At 38.2% G+C, this 21814-nt stretch overlaps 1 protein-coding gene across 1 annotated transcript in view; it reads right to left on the bottom strand.

Moving 5' to 3' along the window:
* PREX2 (phosphatidylinositol-3,4,5-trisphosphate dependent Rac exchange factor 2) overlaps positions 1–21814 on the bottom strand; it is a gene marked incomplete in the record, with an annotated part of 298948 nt that overhangs the window by 123791 nt on the left and 153343 nt on the right. The window contains 7 exon segments of the mRNA XM_034763054.1: positions 2184–2368; positions 3397–3514; positions 10156–10292; positions 13062–13147; positions 16818–16966; positions 20602–20694; positions 20802–20944. Of these exon segments, the coding sequence (XP_034618945.1) occupies positions 2184–2368; positions 3397–3514; positions 10156–10292; positions 13062–13147; positions 16818–16966; positions 20602–20694; positions 20802–20944 (911 nt within the window).

Below are 21814 nucleotides of genomic sequence, written 5' to 3'. Positions count from 1 at the left end.
CCACATGTGGTTATGGACTTGTTCTATCACTATTAACGTAACCATTATGTCTTTCTTGAAATAAATGCTGGCTAGCAGAAAATGTATTTCAATTAAGTGTACAAATTATGGGATGCTGACTTATCAACTACAACATTTATAATAAAACTAACCGGTTGACAGATTATGTGATACTGACTCACAAAATCAGCGTACATGAGAACTCAGCTCAGTCATTTTTACTATTTGTTCAGCATAGATGAGATGAGATGACAATTATCATATTCATTAAGGTACAACTCTTTCACTGTATTCAGTCAGTAAATTAATAAAAAATTTCAGTTTCCTCAGATCTAATGAATAATGCAAAACTCTGCTACACTGCTATTTAGACCTGTGCTAGCTGGGCAGGCAGTGTCTATAGTCTACATCCCATCTTAATTTAGATGTATCTTTAGAGGGAAGACAGACACAATGATTAACCAGCACCACTTTCTGCAGCACCTAGGTGTTCCTTGAAGATCTGCAACCAATTCCTGAACTGGCTTGACTCAGTATAAGGTAGTTGTACTAATTGAGGCCAAAAGTCAGTGTTCTGGAAGCTCTAGTTTTCTTACAAATAGTCAGAGTATGGCAGTGGAAAAATTCATCCTAAAAATATAAGATTAGTAAAAAATATTTAAATTACAAACACTTCTACATACTGTATTATTAGAGCAAGTAATAACATCCCTATGGTTCAATGATTTAATCAATGAAAAGATAACCTGCAGAAACTGAATTCACTCTACAAAGTTTTGGCTTTAATTTTTATTTATCCTTGCCTGTAATTGTGTAAGTGATGAAACAGGAATTAATAAAAAGCTATATTCCTACATGAATTGATAATTAACAAGGAGTCTGGTGGCACCTTAAAGTCTAACAGATTTATTTGGGCATAAGCTTTCGTGGGTAAAAACCTATGCATCTGAAGAAGTGAGGTTTTTACCCACGAAAGCTTATGCCCAAATAAATCTGTTAGTCTTTAAGGTGCCACCAGACTCCTTATTAATTATCAATTCATGTAGGAATATAGCTTTTTATTAATTCCTGTTTCATCACTTACACAATTACAGGCAAGGATAAATAAAAATTAAAGCCAAAACTTTGTAGAGTGAATTCAGTTTCTGCAGGTTATCTTTTCATTGATTAAATCATTGAACCATAGGGATGTTATTACTTGCTCTAATAATACAGTATGTAGAAGTGTTTGTAATTTAAATATTTTTTACTAATCTTATATTTTTAGGATGAATTTTTCCACTGCCATACTCTGACTATTTGTAAGAAAACTAGAGCTTCCAGAACACTGACTTTTGGNCTAACAGATTTATTTGGGCATAAGCTTTCGTGGGTAAAAACCTCACTTCTTCAGATGCATAGGTTTTTACCCACGAAAGCTTATGCCCAAATAAATCTGTTAGACTTTAAGGTGCCACCAGACTCCTTGTTGTTTTTGTAGATACAGACTAACACGGCTACCCCCTGATACTTGATAATTAATAGTTAGATGTAAAATGCAACAGCTCTAATTAAGACATCTTTCCCATGTTATTAATAAGAAGTCCCACTTTTGCAGCTTTGGAAGTATTCAGATGAAAATGTCCAGAGTAGCCTCAAAATTTTTGTGCAACATTTTCCTAATCTATGTTTTTGCAGATGCATTTTCCTGTGTCTATTCGGAGGGAGATAATATGCAAAAAAAACCAGCAATGCACCTTGCTACTTTTGTGTATGCACAGAAACTTAAGTTCAGAAAGTTGTACCTGCAGTTTTGGAGGTCAGGTTACAGACCATTTGAAAATGGGGTCTTGAATATTTTTTATGTGACACTTCATATCCTGACCCTTCAAAATGTTTTGAGATTCAATTACAATAAGTCTCTGAACTTCTTTGAAGTTTTTTTGATAGCAAAAAAGGGAATTCTTTGGCATTTGTTGAGTTGAGATGTTCAATTTATGACCACAACATAACTTATATTGCTTACTGAGTACATAGTCATGATTCAAAATGTCAGCGGGACAAAGGTGACCTGCAAATATTAGACATGAAATAAAACCAGATGTCCCTCTCAATCAATAACGGATAGATGTGACTTCAGTGGAATAAGTATAATACAAAATTAATACATATAAAAATGTAATTTTTCTACATAGGCCTCATACCTTTGCAGTCAAGCTGAAAAAGCCCTTTGGTTCAATCATTTTCTCCACCACATGGCATTTTATTCCAGCCGTACTGTCATACTCATAAACCACTCCATATTCCAGATGAACATTATCAACAGTGAGACTCACATGATCCTTCCTCCCATCAATTATTGCCATTGTGTTAAACTTGTCAATTACTTCTACAGCAAAGAAAATTAATAGTTAGTTTTGTTTTGGCCGCTTCAGACCTAAATCAAAATAAAAGAACAATCACTGCAGACCCTATGGAAGTAGCGATGTTTTGATAATTTCTATTGAAATGAACATCAAGAAATCCCAAGGTGACTAGGTGACAAACTCAGAAAAACTCAGGTCTGGGGCTGACTAAAGCTTGGGTCAGATGAAGTCTGAGAAAGCCTGCTGGAATATCCTATGACACAACCTATTGGTTGTAAAGGGAGACATTCTGCTTTTCTTACAAGCTGGAGATGTAGCAACAAATAGGAATGGAAAGTTGGAAAACCCTTATTTAAACTGTAAAATATCAGGGTTGGAAGGTCATCTAGTCCAACCCCCTGCTCAAAGCAGGACCAATCCCCAGACAGATTTTTGTCCCAGATCTCTAAGTAGCCCCCTCAAGGATTGAATTCGCAAGCCTAAGTTTAGCAGGCCAATGCTCAAACCACTGAGCTATCCCTCCCCCTATTGAATGCTTGCTCCAGAGACACACATACAACTCTGAGGGCAGCATTTGCCCAGAGAAATTAATTGGAAGTCAGCTATTAAGCATTTTCTCAATCATCCTTGTAGACTCATAACTTTTGCCTGAAGAGTATCCTGAAGAACATGAGACTCATTATCTGTGATCCAATAGAGCTTTGAATTAATTTTAATTCCCCTTAAATTATTTTATTATTTGTGAATTTTATCCAGATAATTTATAGGATAAGATGTCCTATGAATGCAAATGAATGAGATTTTAATGAAAGTGCGATACTACAAAATTTCTCATTGATCCAAGGAACTGTTCAGCTAATTCACACAGTATTATAGGGTGATGGTATTTTTAATTCTCCTCTGTGTCAGATATGCAATTGCATATAAATCCTTATGTAAATTAAAACCTGTAGTCTGCTTCCAGTTTCCCTAGTGGGAAGAAGAAATTTCTATGTTCCTTGCTAACAGGAAGAAATTCTAAAGGATGACATGCAAAAAATAAAGATCACACCTTCCACTTTGCAGTCAAAGGCATCTCCTCCCTCATCTCCAGGGGGTTTGGAGTTCGCTTTCTGAAGGTCTTCCTGTGCACTCTCTATACTGTTATATACCCACTGTATGGAATCTTGCTATAAAAGAAAAAAAAAATTGCATGCATCATCAAAGCTGTCTCATTTCAGTGCTTTCAAACAGGAAATAGTTATTTCAATTCCCTACCTCAACAGGATGTTTATCAATTACTATCTGCACTTCATTTTGAAAACAAACAATAACATTGGAAATGACAGAGGAGTGAGATTGATTTTATCTAAAACCAGCTGTAGAGAAACATACTGTACCAATAACAGAGATTTCATCAGTTCATTTGTTTAAACACTGTATGCAGTATTGCTACACTTTGTGTGTCAATAAAAATGACCTTAATGCATACCTAAAACAAGTTGTTTTAATACCCTGAAAACCTTATTATGACAGGAAGCTATAAAAACAACAGAACCAACTTCTGTCTCACTAAACCTGCTGCACACCTACTGGAGCTTGAATTGATTGTTGAACACCAGCCATGGGGGCATAACACATTCACTTTGCCTCTAAACCACTCCCACTTTGCATTATGTGCACCTGGAGAACTCCACTGGTGGTGTCTGTAGGAATCCTTATGCCTATACACAGTATAGAATTGCCTCTATTCCATGCAGATCAGACGTTTTTTCCTCAGAAGTGTTGCACAAAACTTGATCTTACTTGTATCCAGCAGTGGGAGGTGCATAATCAGATACTTTGAGCTCTAATTAATATTTCAATGTATTTAATAATGTATTATGCTAATCAAATACTGTATGGAGTTGGCAGAACACCCTTCTCATCCCCATAGTTGACATGCAATGTACCTATCAATCTCTCACCCTCCAATTACTATAGCAGAATAAATGACAAAAATAATCCTGCATTGTGACTGAACTCAAATCACAGCCTGTAAAGAGGAAAGAGTGGGATGAAATGAAAGTTAAGCAAGGATGCCAAGAGTTAAACTTGAGTATGTCTTCTATACAAACTGTTAAAGCAGGTTGTGCTTGGTTAAGGTAAAATACACATTCATTACCTTTACAATCATCTGCAAAGTAATGGTTAGTATAATATCCTGAAGGATTAAGACGTATTTTCTCTCTAGATAAACCCACATTTGAATCTTTTTTACCTTTTACTCTGAACTATTTATATGTCATTAAGGATGCTTAAAATTTTATGAAACTTTTATTGATTTTCATAAAGAAACAATAAAAAAATACAAAAAAGGTAAACAACATACAGCTCTTTATGTTACCAAATACTGCACATTTCACAGGATAGCCAATACAATTATTCAATTACACAACTTTACAACTTGTCAAAGCTGCAAGACCAAACTGTACAAAAGCACTCAATATTACACAGACATAGCATTTTAGGGTGGGGATAAAAAAAAAAGATAGGAGGAGGAGGAGACTGGAGGAAAAGGACAGGAAGAGGGAGGGGGAAAGGGGAAATGTCAGCATTTAACATTTTGTATTTTAACTTTTGGACAAAATCTTCTCAAGGAACTGTCTTGATTGCTTGCAGTTTGTTGTGCACAAGCAGGCCAGAGGAAATCATTTTGAATCCATTCTACTTCCTAGGTTGATCCAGATGTTGCTGATTTGACTACAGAGTACTTTACAAGTCTCCTCTGCTCAGACACATGGGAAGCACTCAGACAGTACCTATACCCATATCTAGAGTTGAGATTTAAGTACCCATTGTTGGTTCATAGGGTGCCTTATTCTGGCTAACACAGAACAGGTTCCTTATTATTCCTAACCTGACATTAGACAGCCTATCACAAGGAGTAACATTATCTGAAATGTATTTCTATTTATTTATGCTGAAAGTGCAGGATCACAAAAGTTAACATAAAAGACTATTCCACAATATACTATTCTTAACAGGGTTTTCCAAGAGCGCTATATAATGCATGTAAGCTAAAGCTCATGCACAAACTCTACAGGATCTTCTGTCAAGTCACGTTTAGTGTCACCAACAAAGAAACTAATAGGTCTTGTATCATGATCAGTGGAACTGCAGTCAGAGGACCATATACCTTGGAGGGGCTGTTATAGACTCATAGACTTTAAGGTCAGAAGGGACCATTATGATCATCTGGTCTGACCCCCTGCATGCTGCAGGCCATAAAACCGTCCCTACCCCTTCCCTGGACTCTGCTGTTGAAGTCCCCAATCCTGTTTTAGGTGACTTCAATCGGCAGAAACCCTCCTGCTAGAGATCCCTGCCCTATGCTGCGGAGGAAGGCGAAAAACCTCCAGAGGCTCAGCCAATCTGCCCTGGAGGAAAATTCCTTCCCGACCCCAAATATGGCGATCAGTAAGACCCCGAGCATATAGGCAAGAGTCTCCAGCCTGACCCCTGTCAGCCATTATACAATTTACCTACCATTTCTTGGCTGTTATTGAGGGCACACCAGGAAGACAGGGAATGGGTGGAGTTAGGTAGGAAGGCACTCAGCCACATGGACAGAGCAGTGCAGAGGGTTTACTAAAGTTCCACTTGCTCAACTTAACCTGCGTTCTGTTTCACTTCTTGTGAATGAAACAGGGTGGCAACATTTGAGCTGTGAGTTCTCTGCAGTGCAGCAGGTGGCAGCATGAGCCATGGAACTCAGTTTGAAGCCCCCAAGAGCTCTGGATTTTGCATATCCAATTCTAGACCAGAGATGGACCCAGTGGAAGGAGGAGTTTGAGCTGGACACAGACCTGGCCATTCAAGAGGATGACAACAGCAGGAAAGTAAAACTGTTATTTTACCTTATTAGGGAACAAGGCAGAGATATCTGCACCCCTCAGAAGCACATCACTGCCTCAAGCCTCACAGCAGCCCTAGGAGCCCTGGGAAACTATTCCTCCCTAAAGCAGAACAAAACTGTGACACAACACAGATTTTTCACTAGAGACCAAGCCAAAGGGGAATGGCTATAGGGTGACCAGATGTCACTATTTTATAGGGACAGTCCCAATTTTGGGGGCTTTGTCTTATATAGGTGCCTATTACCCCACTATCCCCTGTCCCGATTTTTCACACTTGCTAGCTGGTCACCCTAAATGGCTAGATCCCTATATTTCTGCCTTATACACAGTGGCTACTACGTGCAATTTTGAAGACTTGACAGACTTCCTGATTTGGGAAAGGACAGTCTGTGGCACTTGGGATCACCTCCTGAAAGAGTGGCTGCTCTGGAAAGGTACTCTCACATTAGACAGATGGGGAGCAGAAGCCTCAAGTGAAAGGATGAGAGCCCTAGGAGGCACAACAACTCCACAAGTATATGCATTCAAGAGCATAAGAGAGCAAGTAGCCAGGGTTCCATACACATAGTGAGGGGCACTAGCTGTGGAAGACAGCATGGGCGGCTCAATGAGAAGTGCCATACACTAGGACAACATTGCAAGGAATGTGGCAAGTTGAATCATTTTACCAATGTGTACAAGAGCAGAGAACAGTACCAGAAAAATTCAATCAGACGTGTACAAGAGGGAGATGGCACATCAGACAGTGTTGATAACATCATTATTCTCTCCTTGAGTCTGAGCGCATATTATGTTCAAGCTGTTGGGACAAGATAGCAACAAGGGACAATGCCAACCTCTATGAATGCAAGAGTGTTAATAGGGAAACACCCTATGCAATTTCAGCTGAATAGCGGGGCTTCCTGCAATATGATCAAACATACCTTTCACAGAGAGCAGACACAATCTAATAACGTACAATGTGAGATTAATGCTGTCCATAGGAAAATGTGACCTCATAATCACTGATCCAAAAAATAACGATGATACCAGCAGAAGTTTGTGGTGGTGGAGGATGATAAACACCATCTACCCCTCTTGGGGAATACAGCCATACAAGCCACAGGTCGGATCAGGTGCAGCATCAGAATTTTATAGCTAGAGTGCAAGAAGCAAAAAGGGAAATCCCATGGACAATGGAGACCATTTTAAAAGAATGTAGGGATGTTTTTAAAGGCAATGGGTGCCTCAAAGGAAAGCTTCAACAGGAAATAGACCCACAGTGGAACCTTTGAGTTTACCATGAAGGAAAATTCCAGTGGCACTATGTAATCCAATACTCAAGGAGCATGAAAGTCTGCAGCGCAGGCATATCATAGCACCAGTAGAGGCCAGTATAGGCTGGGTAAGAAGCATGGCAATGGTAAAGAAGCCATCGGTAAAATTACATATCTGCATAGACCTAAAGCCACTGAACAAGCAGGGCCGGGTCTGGCCGCCCCAGGCAAAAAAGCCTCCTCCCGCCCCTGCCCCCCAGAGCGTGGCAGGGGAGGGCGCCGAGCCCGGCCATGGGCCGCTCTCCCCGACCGGCCGGAGCGCCGGGGGGAGGGTGGAGAGCCCGGCCGGGGCTCCGCTATTCCCAGCGGCCAGAGCACCGGGGGGAGGGTGGCGAGCCCGCTGTGGCTCCGCTCTCCCCAGTGGCCAGAGCGCTGGGGGAGGGCAGCAAGCCCACTACGGCTCCGCTCTCCCTGGCGGCCGGAGCCGGAGTGCCGTGCTGCGCCCCCCCCTCCAGGTGCCGCCCCAATCACAAGCTTGGTGGGCTGGAGCCTGGAGCCGGCCCTGTGAACAAGGCATTGTCCCTTTATCCACTTCCCACAATTGATAACCTCTTGGTAGAACTTTCCAAAGCCAGAATTTTTGTGGTCTCTAATGTGATGGATGAGTTTTGACATATAAGGCTGGATATGAGTCCAGTATGCTGACAAACTTTGCAACATCATTTTGTCCCTGCAGATGGCTGTGCAAGCCGATGGGCATGATCTCAGCCCCAGAGATGTTCCAGAGAAGACTCACCCAAGCACTGGAAAGGTTGTCTGGGGTGAAAATAATTGCAGATGATATCCTCATTATGGGTGAAGGGAGCAATGATACAGAAGCTGAACAAGAGTATGACAGAAAAATGCAAGTTTCTACAGCAATGCAGAGACAAGAACATAAAACTGAACCTAGAAAAAGTGTGACTCAAACAGCATGAGAATATACATATACATTTACTCATAGCAGAGGGCCCAAACGCAGATCTCAACAAGATCAAGGCAGTCAGAGACATGCTAGCGCCAGTGGACGTGAAAAGGTTCCACAGCAAAGATAAATTTTCTGTCCATGTTCTGTCTACACCTGACTACAGTACTGAAACCCATCCATTAGCTCACAAGGCAGGATGTTGAGAGGGACTGGGAAGGTCCCCAACAGCAAGCATTTGACACTGTAAAACAAATGATAATGGATGCCCCTGTGCTGAAGTACTGCTAGCCAGGAAAGTCACTAACATTGCAGTGTGATGCATCAGAAACCAGAAAGATCACTAAAGTTAACACAAAAGACTATTCCAAAATATATTATCCTTACCCAGGTTTTCCAAGAGTGCTATACAAAAGGACTGTCAGATCATCTAGTCTGACCTCCTGTATATCACAGGCCACTAGCACCACTCAGCACCCAAACAATAAATCCAACAACCAAAATTAAACCAAAGTATTACAGCCCTCAGACTGTAGAGATTTGTCTCTGGAAATTTCAGCATGCTGCTCTGAGCCAGATGAGTTTCCCTTTAAACACCAGAAAATGCTGTATGTTGGAAGAAGAATATATATTTTGTGATATACCAAACAACTTTTAATGGAATTCACATCCAGTTGCAGTAATTGTTCACCTAATGATAGGCATGCAAGCAGTCAATTTTTAAGTTCTCCTTTTCTGGATGCCCACCCATCTCCATAGCAAATCCACATCTGTGAAACCACCTCAGATATAAAGTATTTTTTATTCCTTTAATTTAGCCAGTTTAGGGCAAAAGAATCCATGCTACTGTATCTGGGAGTAAAAATAACCCTTTGACCAGAATTCAGAGATAACTGCCTCAATTCTGTACTGGAGCACAAAGAAATCCAAAGAAACATTTTCATGAAGCAGTATTTGCATAATGCAGTTGAAACAACCCCCTATTTCTACTGCTTATCTCATATCTGTTCAGTAGGTCTGAAAGGAGGATTTCACATTTAGTTTTAATTGGATTTCAACGCTCACTGAAAGACATTGTGAAGTTAATTAACTGGTTCACAGTTTATGAAGAATTTCCAAGAACGTGGAAAGATTACACTACTGAATCCAGCTGTTTTGTTTTATCATGACAATTACTGTGGAAATTCAATTTTCTTTCTAAACTAAAAGCAATAATAATTTATTTGCTCATATTAAAAAAAGGAAACTCAGAATCCTTGAAATAATATTTATTTTCTAACACTGCACTGTAATGGAAGTGTAGAGAGACTTTTACAGACAGGATATATTCACTCTGCTCTGTATGTGCTGTGTTAATAAAAGTCAGGAAAAAGATCAACTGTTTGTGTTATGTTCTCATGAGCACACAGCTAGCTGTATAAACTCCACTCCATCCAGATGAGAATATATTTCATGGTGTTTTCTGCACAGAGCTATAATACTGCTGGAAATAATCCTTTAAAAAGATAACATGAGAAAACTATTTAGTTAAAAGCTTAGTTTTTTGAAGCAGAACTTAAAGAGACCTTGAGTATCAGCAATAAATATTAAGTAATCATCAGTTTTTATATTTTAATTAGCCACCTCCCCTTTATTCCCTCCACAACTGGATGTAAAGAACAAAAATAAACAATGGATAGAGCAATGAGGCCATAAGCAGTAAACTTGTCTACCTGCATTGGACGCTTGTATTTCCTGCAGGCTGTGACGTGGGCGATAACACTTGCATGAGTCTCTTTGCTGACGTTAATTCCATTTACTTTAATTATGCACTGTCCAGGGTGGAGACCTGCTGCAGCTGCCACGGTTCCTTTAAAAACAATTGTGAAAGTTGCCAAATTCCATGTTAAAAGATCCCCTTTTAAACATACAGTCCAAGTGCCTCAATCTGCATAAGTATCTGCTACTATTGATTCTTGCATGACTGTTGCTAGTACAATAGAGTTCAGTGAGACTCTGCAAAGATTCAGGGGTCCCTGCTAGGGATCCCCAGTGTGGGGACCATATCATAATCCTGTGGAACAATTTACTGAAAAACTATTCAAAGAGAGCTACTACAAACCTCAGCTATATCAATTTAATTGTTATTGTCTTAGAATAAATTTCACCTGATAAAATAGTGCAGAACAAGATATCCTCTGTTGGTTTTGTTGTGTCTGATTGCAAAATTCATGTAATACTTTATAGCTTATAAAAATAATATGATGTAATGCACTATTTCACTAAAAATAACATATTGCCAACAGCCCAGTACTGATGTATAACCCAACAATAACAAACCAGTGTGCATGTGCAATTAAGGAAATGTTATTTCAGTAAGGAAACAGATTTTAATTTTAAGCTTCTAGTGAGTGATTACTAAATTACTGTAAGAATTATTAAAAAAAAACTTAATATTCCTCCTTTCATAGTTAAATTCTATTGTGAAACAAATTCTGAAAAAGTGATAGACACTACCAACTAAGACCTATGGTCAGTTTGTTACTAAATTTCCCCAGGCACCTAGCTGAAAATGCTGGGGAAGATTTGACTTTTGTAGTAAAACGGTAAAAAAAATCTGTAATTTGAAAATAACTATAACTATTCAGAGTCCTAAGCCTTTGCTCTTTGATTATAGCAAATGTCTCTATTGATAAATAAAAATCAGAAGCTTTCTGACAACTCTCCCTATAATTCAAAGCAAGTGTTAAAGCAGATCAGGAGTTTCTTGTCAAACAGTATGTGAAAAATCCAAGTCCAAGGGCATTTCTGTGTATTCAATTCTATTTTAATCTCTTTACCATTTCATCTGTAATGGAAAATGCCTAGCTTCCAGCTTTAAAAAAACAACAACCAGTCAATGGTTATTGGAATAGGAAATTTTATTAACTTTAATCATTGTGAGTAAAAATGAAGAATACTCTTTGAATAAAATAAAATATACATTTCAGTGATTTGTTTCTATAGTAGAGTGATAACCTTGAAAAAGTCCTGTGTACAGCAAAGGTAGTGTCAGTGTAAAATATCTTGCCAGCATGCCTCAAACCTATTCTGGAGGGACTGGCTCTTGGAGTTTGAAGTTAGTTTGGTCTCCAGGCATTTTCCATTCCTTTATCCTCTGTTGAGATTGCCAACAAAAGATGCCAATGAAGAATAAACACGTTGCCCCCAGGCTGATACAAAATATTTGGGACCCTCCTGCACAGTTGAGGGGCTGGCAAATAGAAAAATCATATATTGACTTGTAAACTGTCTGAATTTGATAAGGAATGCATTGAAAAAATAAATTTGGAATCCCATACTATGATTTTTAACAATCACTTTTTACAGACTATAGCTGCATTTTAAATTAAGTTACTAGAGTAAAGTGTCTTGAAATCACACCACAATCAGCTAATCTGGTTCCAACAAATATCTGGATTTAGCGACAAAGCTTAAACAGATCCCATTAAATAATATCCTTCAAGACTGCAGAAATGTTATTCAGACTCCAGAAAACCATGGTCCCAGTTCAGGAAAGCATTTAATCATATGCTTAAGCGCATCCATGTTCAGCAATTCACTTAAGCATGTGAATATGTGCCATCAAGATCAATGGGACTAAAATATTTGCTTAAATGCTTTGATGAACAAGGATGGACAGCTGAACTGAGACCCAGGTGTGGAAGTAATTAACAGACTGGTGTGTATTGGACTCTATGCTCTTGAAGACCTGGTTTCTGGCACCACAGCTCAGGTCAAAATTGACTGGTTCTTTCAACTGGTTGCTTTGCCAAACTTAATCATACTGCTTGGTTTAAGGCTTCTCAGTTACAGGGGGGTAAATTGCCACAACATAGGCTAAAATATGGTTTTAATGAGCTCTGCATTTCACAATACACAACAGATTGTTTACTGTAGTCAGCGATAGGGAATTAGAGAATTCTGCTCCTCAACAGTGTCAGAACAGCAATCCAGAGTACATTGGGTTAAAGAGTTGGCAAATGTTTGGCAATCATGTCAGAGAAAGGACGTAAAACACTATTTAGAGCAAACATCTGTAGTTAGTAAAATGGTCTAAGTCACTGGAGCCCAGAGCTGTATGAAAGGATTTGTCCAGACTGCACATATGTTCTCAAAAGGGTTTTCAGATGAGTCAGACCATAAATGTGTAATTTAATAACTAAGTAGCCTTCAGAACACTGCTTCCAAATGCCATTTGCTGGATCAATTATTTAATAATTATTCCTGAATCTGTAAAGGATATTTGACCTTAAAACCTATATAAGTGTTAGTGAAAGAACTACGGTAATTTAAATATTTGTAAAAACCAACAAAAGACAGTCTAAATTTTAGCCAAATAAGCATCTGCATAAGACAGTATTTTGGGTGACTACTTATTTACCATTTGTTATGCTTGTAACAAAATAACATTCTGCAGATTTTTCAAGGGTAAAAACAATTACAAATCTTATTAGGAAGTTTGAGTTAATGGTGTTTGTCTCAACAGGAAAGAATATGTAAACTGAAATTATAATTGTAAGTGTGATCGACCTCAACTAGGCCTAATAAGATGTTAGGCAGATGATTACCATGATCCCATTCTGATCCTGTTTCTTACCTCTTCCAACAGCATGGACAACTGATGGACCAAAGCCCCGGATTTGGAATCCAAGCCCATCTGCAGAGTCAGGGATCTTCACTGTCCTAATACCAACAGAGACTCAAGATCAAATATCAGATGTTGACATTTTGTTCTTTAAAGTAAAGATTGGTCACAGTGGGAAAAGTAACAGGTAGTAAAAATCTGCTTAAACTCCTCCCTGCTATGTCTCATAATTTTTTAAAAATAAAAAGAGCTAAAGGAAAAGGAGAGATGGTTTGGCCAAAGCTATTTATTCATTTATATTATGCCCTATAGTGCTCATCACCTACTACTTGAGCATTTCACATACAGAATGATTTTACCTTCACAATACCCATGAAAGCAGGAGAATATTATTCCATTTTACAAAGAGAACTCAATAAAATAGAGATTAAGGCCTATATTTTCAAAAGTGTCTATTGCTTTGGGGTTCATCTGTTTTTGACCCCATATGAAACACTTTGAAGGGGCCTGGTTTTCAGACATTGCTCTTTTACATTCTTGCTGTATTTACCTCATGATGCTATCAAAAAATGAAAAATGTGTCAGTAAGGACTACAGGTTAAACTTTTTCATTTGACGTTCCTATAGACAATATTTGAAAAATTCAGAAAAATTGAAAACTTTTCTCCCAAAATTCCAGTTTTAAGAAAAGGCCAAATTTGAATGAAAATTTCATTCTGAATTTCATTCATTATGAATAACAGAGAAAGCCACAGAGAAATACAAATAGGAGCAAAAAAGATAGAGGACTGATCATGATGCTCTTATTCAGTAAGGACATCAAAACTTGGCCCAGAGATAATAGCATGATGAGACTGTAAGACTAAATAGTTGAACTGTTATGAGAAAGTAATTCCATTTAATGGAAAATTTCAATATTTCAAATTGGTTTTGTTCCAATTTGGAACGAAAACCAATAATTTCAAAATTCTGGGCAGAGCCACCAACCCTGGAATCCCTGGACTCCCCAGCTCACAGGTAGCCCACCTGGTGGACTGCCCCAGAACCATAGACATTGGTAGCCCTGAGATCCTCAACTCCTGAATAGTGTAACTGCTGGGCTCCTAAGGAGTGTGGACTCTAGATGCTTTGGGAGCCTAGGCTGCTGAGGAGCTGAGAACCTGGAATCCAGAGCTTCCAAGTTCTCAGCTCCCCATCGGTCTATTAGACAGGCTACCGAGGAGCTGGGAAACCTGGCAGGGTTCTGTTGGAACTTTGTCAGAATAGAACTGTTTCCAGAGAACATTTCAATTTTGGTGAATCAGCAAATTCCAGTGAAAAAATATACTCTCCTTAGGCTGCAGAGCCCAAGCTCCAGCCCAACTAGTGAGAGCTCCACAAGACCAAATCTGTCGACCTGGGCTGGGAGGTTTGCTGCTGTGGGCTGTGTAGATGTACCCTTAGGCACTATGGTAATAAACAATAATAATAATTTTGAGAATTGGAAAGAGATAAATGCAATTTTAAAATATGTTCACACAATATGGTAAAAAAATATATATTTGTTCAAATATAGCATGGAGTATAAATCAGCTTCACTATTTCACTTCTTGTTTATAGCAGGGGAAGCTGAAAATATGGTTGGCACTTGGAGACAATTATAGGCAGAGCCTGAATACAAAACCTTTTGCAGCCTAGGCATCTCTCTAAAAACTGATGTATTTTACAAACAGATTTTTAAAGACTGTTAGATATTAACTAAAGCTGGGGAAAACTCAGTGATCTCACTTTGTAAAATTTCTACACAAAATGCATTATATAAGCATCTCTCCCTACTTCATACACACACTCTGGGGGAAACTATGTAAGACCTGAGTCTTGTAGAACTCATTAGTTTAAACTGGCTTTGTGTTGTGGACAAAAGTTGAGACATATTCATTTTCATTTAGGACTTCTATCAAGATTTGAACTGAGGTCTACACAGGTAAAGGCCAAAGCACTGACCCAGTGCACCAACCAGCCTGCAAATATTAAGTTTTTCTAATTTTACCAATACGGGACTCAATCCTGAAGCTTCTGTTCACAAGGAGTTCCACTGACTTCAACTGGAGTTTTTCCTGCATAAGGAATTCAGGATCAAGCCTCTCCCTAGCAGTACTGTTTTAGCAGAGATTGGTAAATTTTGCAATTAACCATCCCACAACTCATTCTTGAGAACGTTCATAACACATGCTAAGACAAACAGTAATCAATCCTATAGTCTCCCCTCACTAGTCACTGGACAAGTTGTCTTAGATATAGGATACCCAACCTTGAATGCAGGAAACTGCTTTCAGACATGAACCCTTAAATATTGGACAGAAGCCTGATGAAAACTTAATAAAGCTGTTTATTATATTTGCTGTATATAGTATATTGCACTTTAATTTTGGTTCTTAATAGAGAAGCCTTTACCTTGCAGACTGTGCCAGAAAAGGGAAGCAATAAATACATTTTTTAAAACAAGAAACAAAAGGGAAGAAACCAAAGGTTAGCACAAACACATAAATACATATATACATTATTATAAAGATGTAGAGGTACATTGTGCCTTCAGACACAGTCCCAAACAAAAAGTAATATGTAAAATGTATCATCCCAAGAATACATCCAGAGAGCCACTCCTCTACGGCACAATTCTTCCCTTGCTTTCCCCCTTATTTTGTGTGGGTTTTTATTAGCGGGACATCCGAGTGCCAAGATGCCCCTCCCTGCTCACCTGCTCTGGGGTGTGGATGGGAGGACAATTCTCTTTTCTTCCAGTGCAGATCCACACTACAGTTAGCCTGTGCATCTGTGTAAGAGATGGGGGGGGTGGGAGGGGGATTATGATTCCCCCTATTCTGTGCAGCTATGTAGTCCAAGTCACAATGTAGTCCTTAGTGTAATTTTGGGCCTGATTCACCGCTCTCTTAGGCTAGTGTAAAGCAGGAGTAACGCCATTAAATTTACTGGACCTATGTGGTGTACATAAGGGTTAAATCAGACCTTTCATTCCTCTGTTTCTATTGAATACGTGCATTTAAGGCTTAGACACAGATGAAAAGAACTGAAGAAGTTGCACAGTAAACAGGCACTCCTTACTTCTTTTACATAAAGGGGACACCAGTCACGCAAGAATTGTCAAAAACATTGTATTGCGAGGAGTCCAACTGTTAATAAAGATCTTGAGAGGGTTACTTTTTAATCCTATGTACTTTATTTGTAGAACCAGAATAGAAATGCAAAACACCCATTAGATCATTGAGTCTAACCCAGGCGAGTTCAGGACATAGTCCCTAGACAGAGGAAGTTTATTAAAAACAGAATGTCAGCTAAGTGGGTCAAAATTGCCTATATATTCAGAGAAACTTCATTTATACTTGTGGTTTCTACGTGTATTTAAAATGACAGACTTGAACGTCAAAAGTGACTGGATGTTTTCCCTTTGCTGTTGTTGGCAGATAAATGTAATGCAGATAAATGTAATACAGATAAACTGAAAGCAGGATTGATTAGATGTGGGGCCTGGCATGTTGATATTGTATTAATCATTTTATTATTCAAGAACAATACTTTTGCTTGCTCAGATAAGTGTATATGGGCCATTTAAGTAATTTAAATAACCTCTCAGCAATAGTACACCTTATCCCAATAATGCAATAACATTAACTCAATGCTGTCTTTCCTGTTTATTACCTAGACATTTGCCTTCTAGAATTCACTTCAGTTATCATTTTTAAAATTCCCAAAACAGGAAGCACAACTTACTCCCTTGGTTTTGTGCTCACAAGTACCCTGAGGGGCCTTCTGCTGTTTAAGCATGCTTTCAGGAAGCAATCCACTTCGTTGAAGGGTCTCAGAAAAACTAGGTCACCATTAATGGCAAATATCTTCTTCCCAACTTCCAGGCCTGCCATCTAGGTGGTGGGGGGGGGGAGGAAAAAACAACACTTGAGCATTTTTGCTTTTTTTGTTCTTGTTAGGTTTGGTTTTTATAACCAACATTGTATTGATTTTGTCTGCCTATAAACACGCCTATTAGGAGTCAGTGATATAGACATTCTTTTTAGTCTCCTCTACACAGCATGCATAAAACAGCTCTAAACTATACTTGGAAAAATGTGGATTGTAAACTCCAAGTTCAAAAGCACCTAGCATAAAGGGCCCTGATCTTGACTGGGCCCTTTGGATACTCTGCAGTACAAATCAATAGTCTTAATTATTAATATAATGTAGATAATGTGACCGCTCTTGTTGGGCCAACTTTTATTATTGCCACATTAACTAACTTCCCTACCTGTTGTTCTCTAAAAAAACTGAAACTTACTTTCAAATATAGAGGCTTGCTGAATATTTTAAGAAGTATGTGAATATTTCATAAGTTACAAAAACAAACCATAAACTCAAAAGTTTTGAGTTTCATACCTTTGAGTGAGGTATACAACATGTCAGATCAAAGATCAAACTATTGGCCAACTAGGGAAGAAACTACCTCCAGCTAGAATGTTGCAGGATGTACAGAGCTGCTCAAGGCATCCTCCAAGTCTTATTGCCACTTGAGAACAGGGCAGTACTAGACAGTTGACAAAACAAAATGGAATTACGGAAAGATAACAGAGCTGGACTCAGGCTGGATATAACTCTATGGTTGCACCATACCACTTATTTGTTGTGTCTCCTTTAGGGCTGTCGATTAATCCCAGTTAACTCAAGCGATTAACTCAAAAAAATTAACTGCAATTAAAAAAATTAATCATGATTAATTGCACTGTTAAACAATAGAATATCAACTGAAATGTATTAAATATTTTTGGATGCTTTTCAAATATATTGATTTCTATTACAACACAGAATACAAAGTGTGCAGTGCTCACTTTATATTATTAGTATTACAAATATTTGCACTGTAAAAATGATAAAAGAAATAGCATTTTTCAGTTCACCTCATAAAAGTATTAGAGTGCAATCTCTATCGTGAAAGTGTAACTTCCAAACAGATTTTTTTTGTTACATAACTGCACTCAAAAACAAAACAATGTAAAACTCTAGAGCCTACAAGTCCACTCAGTCCTACTTCTTGTTCAGCCAATTGCTAAGACAAACAAGTTTGTTTACATTTACAGGAGATACTGCTGCCTGCTTCTTATTTACCATGTCACCTGAAAGTGAGAACAGGCATTCACATTGCACTTTTGTAGCCAGTGTTGCAAGTATTTACATGTCAGATATGCTAAACATTCATATACCCCTTCATGCTTTGGCCGCCATTCCAGAGGACATGCTTCCATGCTAATGATGCTCATAAAAAAAAATGCGTTAATTAAATTTGTGACTGAACTCCTTGGGGGAGAACTGTACGTCTCCCGTTCTATTTTACCCACATTCTGCCATGTATTTCATGTTATAGCAGTCTCACATGATTAACCAGCACATGTTCGTTTTAAGAAAACTTTCACAGCAGATTTGACAAAACGCAAAGAAGGTACCAATGTGAGATTTCTAAGGATAGATACAGCACTCGACCCAAGGTTTAAGAATCTGAAGTGCCATCCAAAATCTGAAAGGGACTAGGTGTGGAGAATGCTTTCAGATGTCTAAAAAAAGCAACACTCTGATGCGGAAATTACAGAACCCGAAAGATCAAAAAAGAAAATCAACCTTCTGCTGGTGGCATCTGACTCAGATCATGAAAATGAACATGCATCGATCCGCTCTGCTTTGGAGCATTATTGAGCAGACCCCATCGTCAGCATTGTCTTCTGGAATGGTGACTGAAGCATGAAGGGACATATGAATTTTAGTATCAGAGGGGTAGCCGTGTTAGTCTGAATCTGTAAAAAGCAACAGAGGGTCCTGTGGCACCTTTGAGACTAACAGAAGTACTGGGAGCATAAGCTTTCGTGGGTAAGAACCTCACTTCTTCAGATGCAAGTAATGGAAATCTCCAGAGGCAGGTATATATCAGTGTGGAGATAACGAGGTTAGTTCAATCAGGGAGGGTGAGGTGCTCTGCTAGCAGTTGAGGTGTGAACACCAAGGGAGGAAAAACTGTTTCTGTAGTTGGATAGCCATTCACAGTCTTTGTTTAATCCTGATCTGATGGTGTCAAATTTGCAAATGAACTGGAGCTCAGCAGTTTCTCTTTGGAGTCTGGTCCTGAAGTTTTTTTGCTGTAAGATGGCTACCTTTACATCCGCTATTGTGTGGCCAGGGAGGTTGAAGTGTTCTCCTACAGGTTTTTGTATATTGCCATTCCTGGAAATTCCTCCCTTGGTGTTCACACCTCAACTGCTAGCAGAGCACCTCACCCTGCCTCTGGAGATTTCCATTACTTGCATCTGAAGAAGTGAGGTTCTTACCCACGAAAGCTTATGCTGTTAGTCTCAAAGGTGCCACAGGACCCTCTGATGCTTCTTATATGAATTTTAGCGCATCTGGGACATAAATATCTCGCGATGCCGGCTACAATAGCGTCATGCGAAAGCCTGTTCTCACTTTCAGGTGACATTGTAAACAAGACATGGGCAGTATTACCTCCTGCAAATTGTAACCAAATTTGTTTGTCTGAGCAATTGACTGAAGTAGGACTTGGGTTCTAAAGTTTTACATTGTTTTATTTTTGAATGCAGTTTTTTTGTACATAATTCTACATTTGTAAGTTCAACTTTCATTATAAAGAGATTGTACTACAGTACTTGTATTAGGTTGTAATCAAAAATAATTATAAAATGAGCACTATACACTTTGTATTCTGTGTTGTAATTGAAATCAATATATTTGAAAATGTAGAAAACATCCAAAAATATTTAAATAACGGGTTTTCTTTTATTAACAGTGCGATTAATTGTGCGATTAAAAAAATTTATTGCACAATTAATTACAATTAATTTTTTTAATCGCTTGACAGCCTTAGTCTCCTTTTATCCTAATCCCTATCCCACAGTGAGATGAAAAGGCCTTTAGCAGCTCTAAAAATTTCCTTTGTAAAATAAAATCTCAGATAGAATATTTTACTGTCACACTTCTCTATGTAAGTACAGTTAGTCCTGTTCATGTCAACGCGAACTCTGTATATACCCCATCTCAAACTCTGTATTTTACATTATTGCAAATAAAAACCATAAAAGCCTTGACACACCACATTTATGGGAAATAAATCAAATCTATGTCTGCGGAGTAGAACACGTTTTATTTTCATTTATTACATTTTCTTCTCAACAGTGCTTCATGAATAATGATGCCACTGTACTATATGTAGCACATGAAAATAAATATATTTATAATTTATGTATTGTATCTCTAAATTCATATATTGGAAATCATAAGTAAGAATAAAATGATAGTAATAGCAACAGCCATAGCTCGGTTATAAACAAAAATGATAAAAACAATTAAAAACAACACTTTTTTTCCTTGAAAAACCAGCCAAATTAAAACACTACATTATCTTAAATTTTCAAAATTGTATATCAAAATACAGCTGTAAGTGTACATTTGTAAACATTACCATAAAATAGAGCCAAATGTCAGACTATATATTAGTATATGTTACCTCAGCATTTGACCCCTTCTCCACTAATTTAATAATTGGTAATTTGTTTTTGTCTTCTAAACCAAAACCATAGCTGCCTTCATTAGATTTAATCTGAAAAATAAAAATAAAATTACACAATTTGCCTTTCCATTAAACAATAATGCATGGTGTTTATTTAACATTATTGAATCCTATTATCATTCAATTTGTTTACTTACCAATAGTGACTTGGCTATGACATTTTCCACTACTTTTAAATCATGTTTCATAAGCCTGTGCTTCATATTTGATCCTTCCATTTCTTCATCCGCAAAAAAGCGAAAAAGAAGTGGCTCATCTTTAAATTCACTTTTTTCTAAGACTTTATGATACAAAATATAAAGATTAATCCTTTTACTATGAATTCCCGAATATATGTTTTAAAAACAATTAAATATTGGCAAAGTGCTTACATAGATTAAATGCTGCAAAGCTATTTTAGAGTTAATTCTACACTAGAGGAGTTTGAATTTTCATAATAAATTACACTTTCTAATTGTATATTTTAAAATGAATACAAAAATCTTAAACAAATTATGACTGAAGGGCAGTTTAGGCCTCCCCTCTTCCACTTCTCCCAGTTTTTCTAAAATGCTATTGAGGAAATCATCTTTTCCATTGTTTCAATCAGAAGACCCATGCCTGGAATCTTTTTATTGGCTTCTTGTCTCTGATGGCATCACATTTAACCTCCTTGTCATCAACTTCAAAACCCTACATATATCTCTGCTCTTACTCCTCTTTTTTCCTCTTCTTACTCTATACCATTCTCCTGATATTCTTGTCTTCCTCTTCCCTGGGGCACTCTCTCCTACTCTCTGCTTCACACTTGGTCACACTCCTCCAATACTCACCTCTTTCTCATTCACCAAATGCCTCTTTTCTCTTCTTTGATTGCTTTTTAGAATTTCACTTCTTATAGCAATCCCTCCTACTTTCTTCTCACATTCGTTCCCACATTCTCCCTTTACTGAACTCTTGTGCCATGGCTGGTCTTTCTGCATTAGTGTTGTCAAATGAAAACTGTGAATGCATCTGGGCAGGAATCATGTCTTTGTCAAGATTCTGGGCTAGGGAGGCGCAACTAATGGCAGGAGCTTGGGATTCCAGAACTGAAGCCAGGGGTCAGAGTCAGTAACAGGGTCAAGAGTCAAGCTGAGGAGCTTATATAGGGACAAGGAGCCAATCGGGG

The sequence above is a fragment of the Trachemys scripta genome, chromosome 2 (assembly GCF_013100865.1).
Source record: "Trachemys scripta elegans isolate TJP31775 chromosome 2, CAS_Tse_1.0, whole genome shotgun sequence".
NCBI lineage: Eukaryota > Metazoa > Chordata > Testudines > Emydidae > Trachemys > Trachemys scripta.
This window is presented reverse-complemented; position numbering and strand designations above follow the sequence as displayed.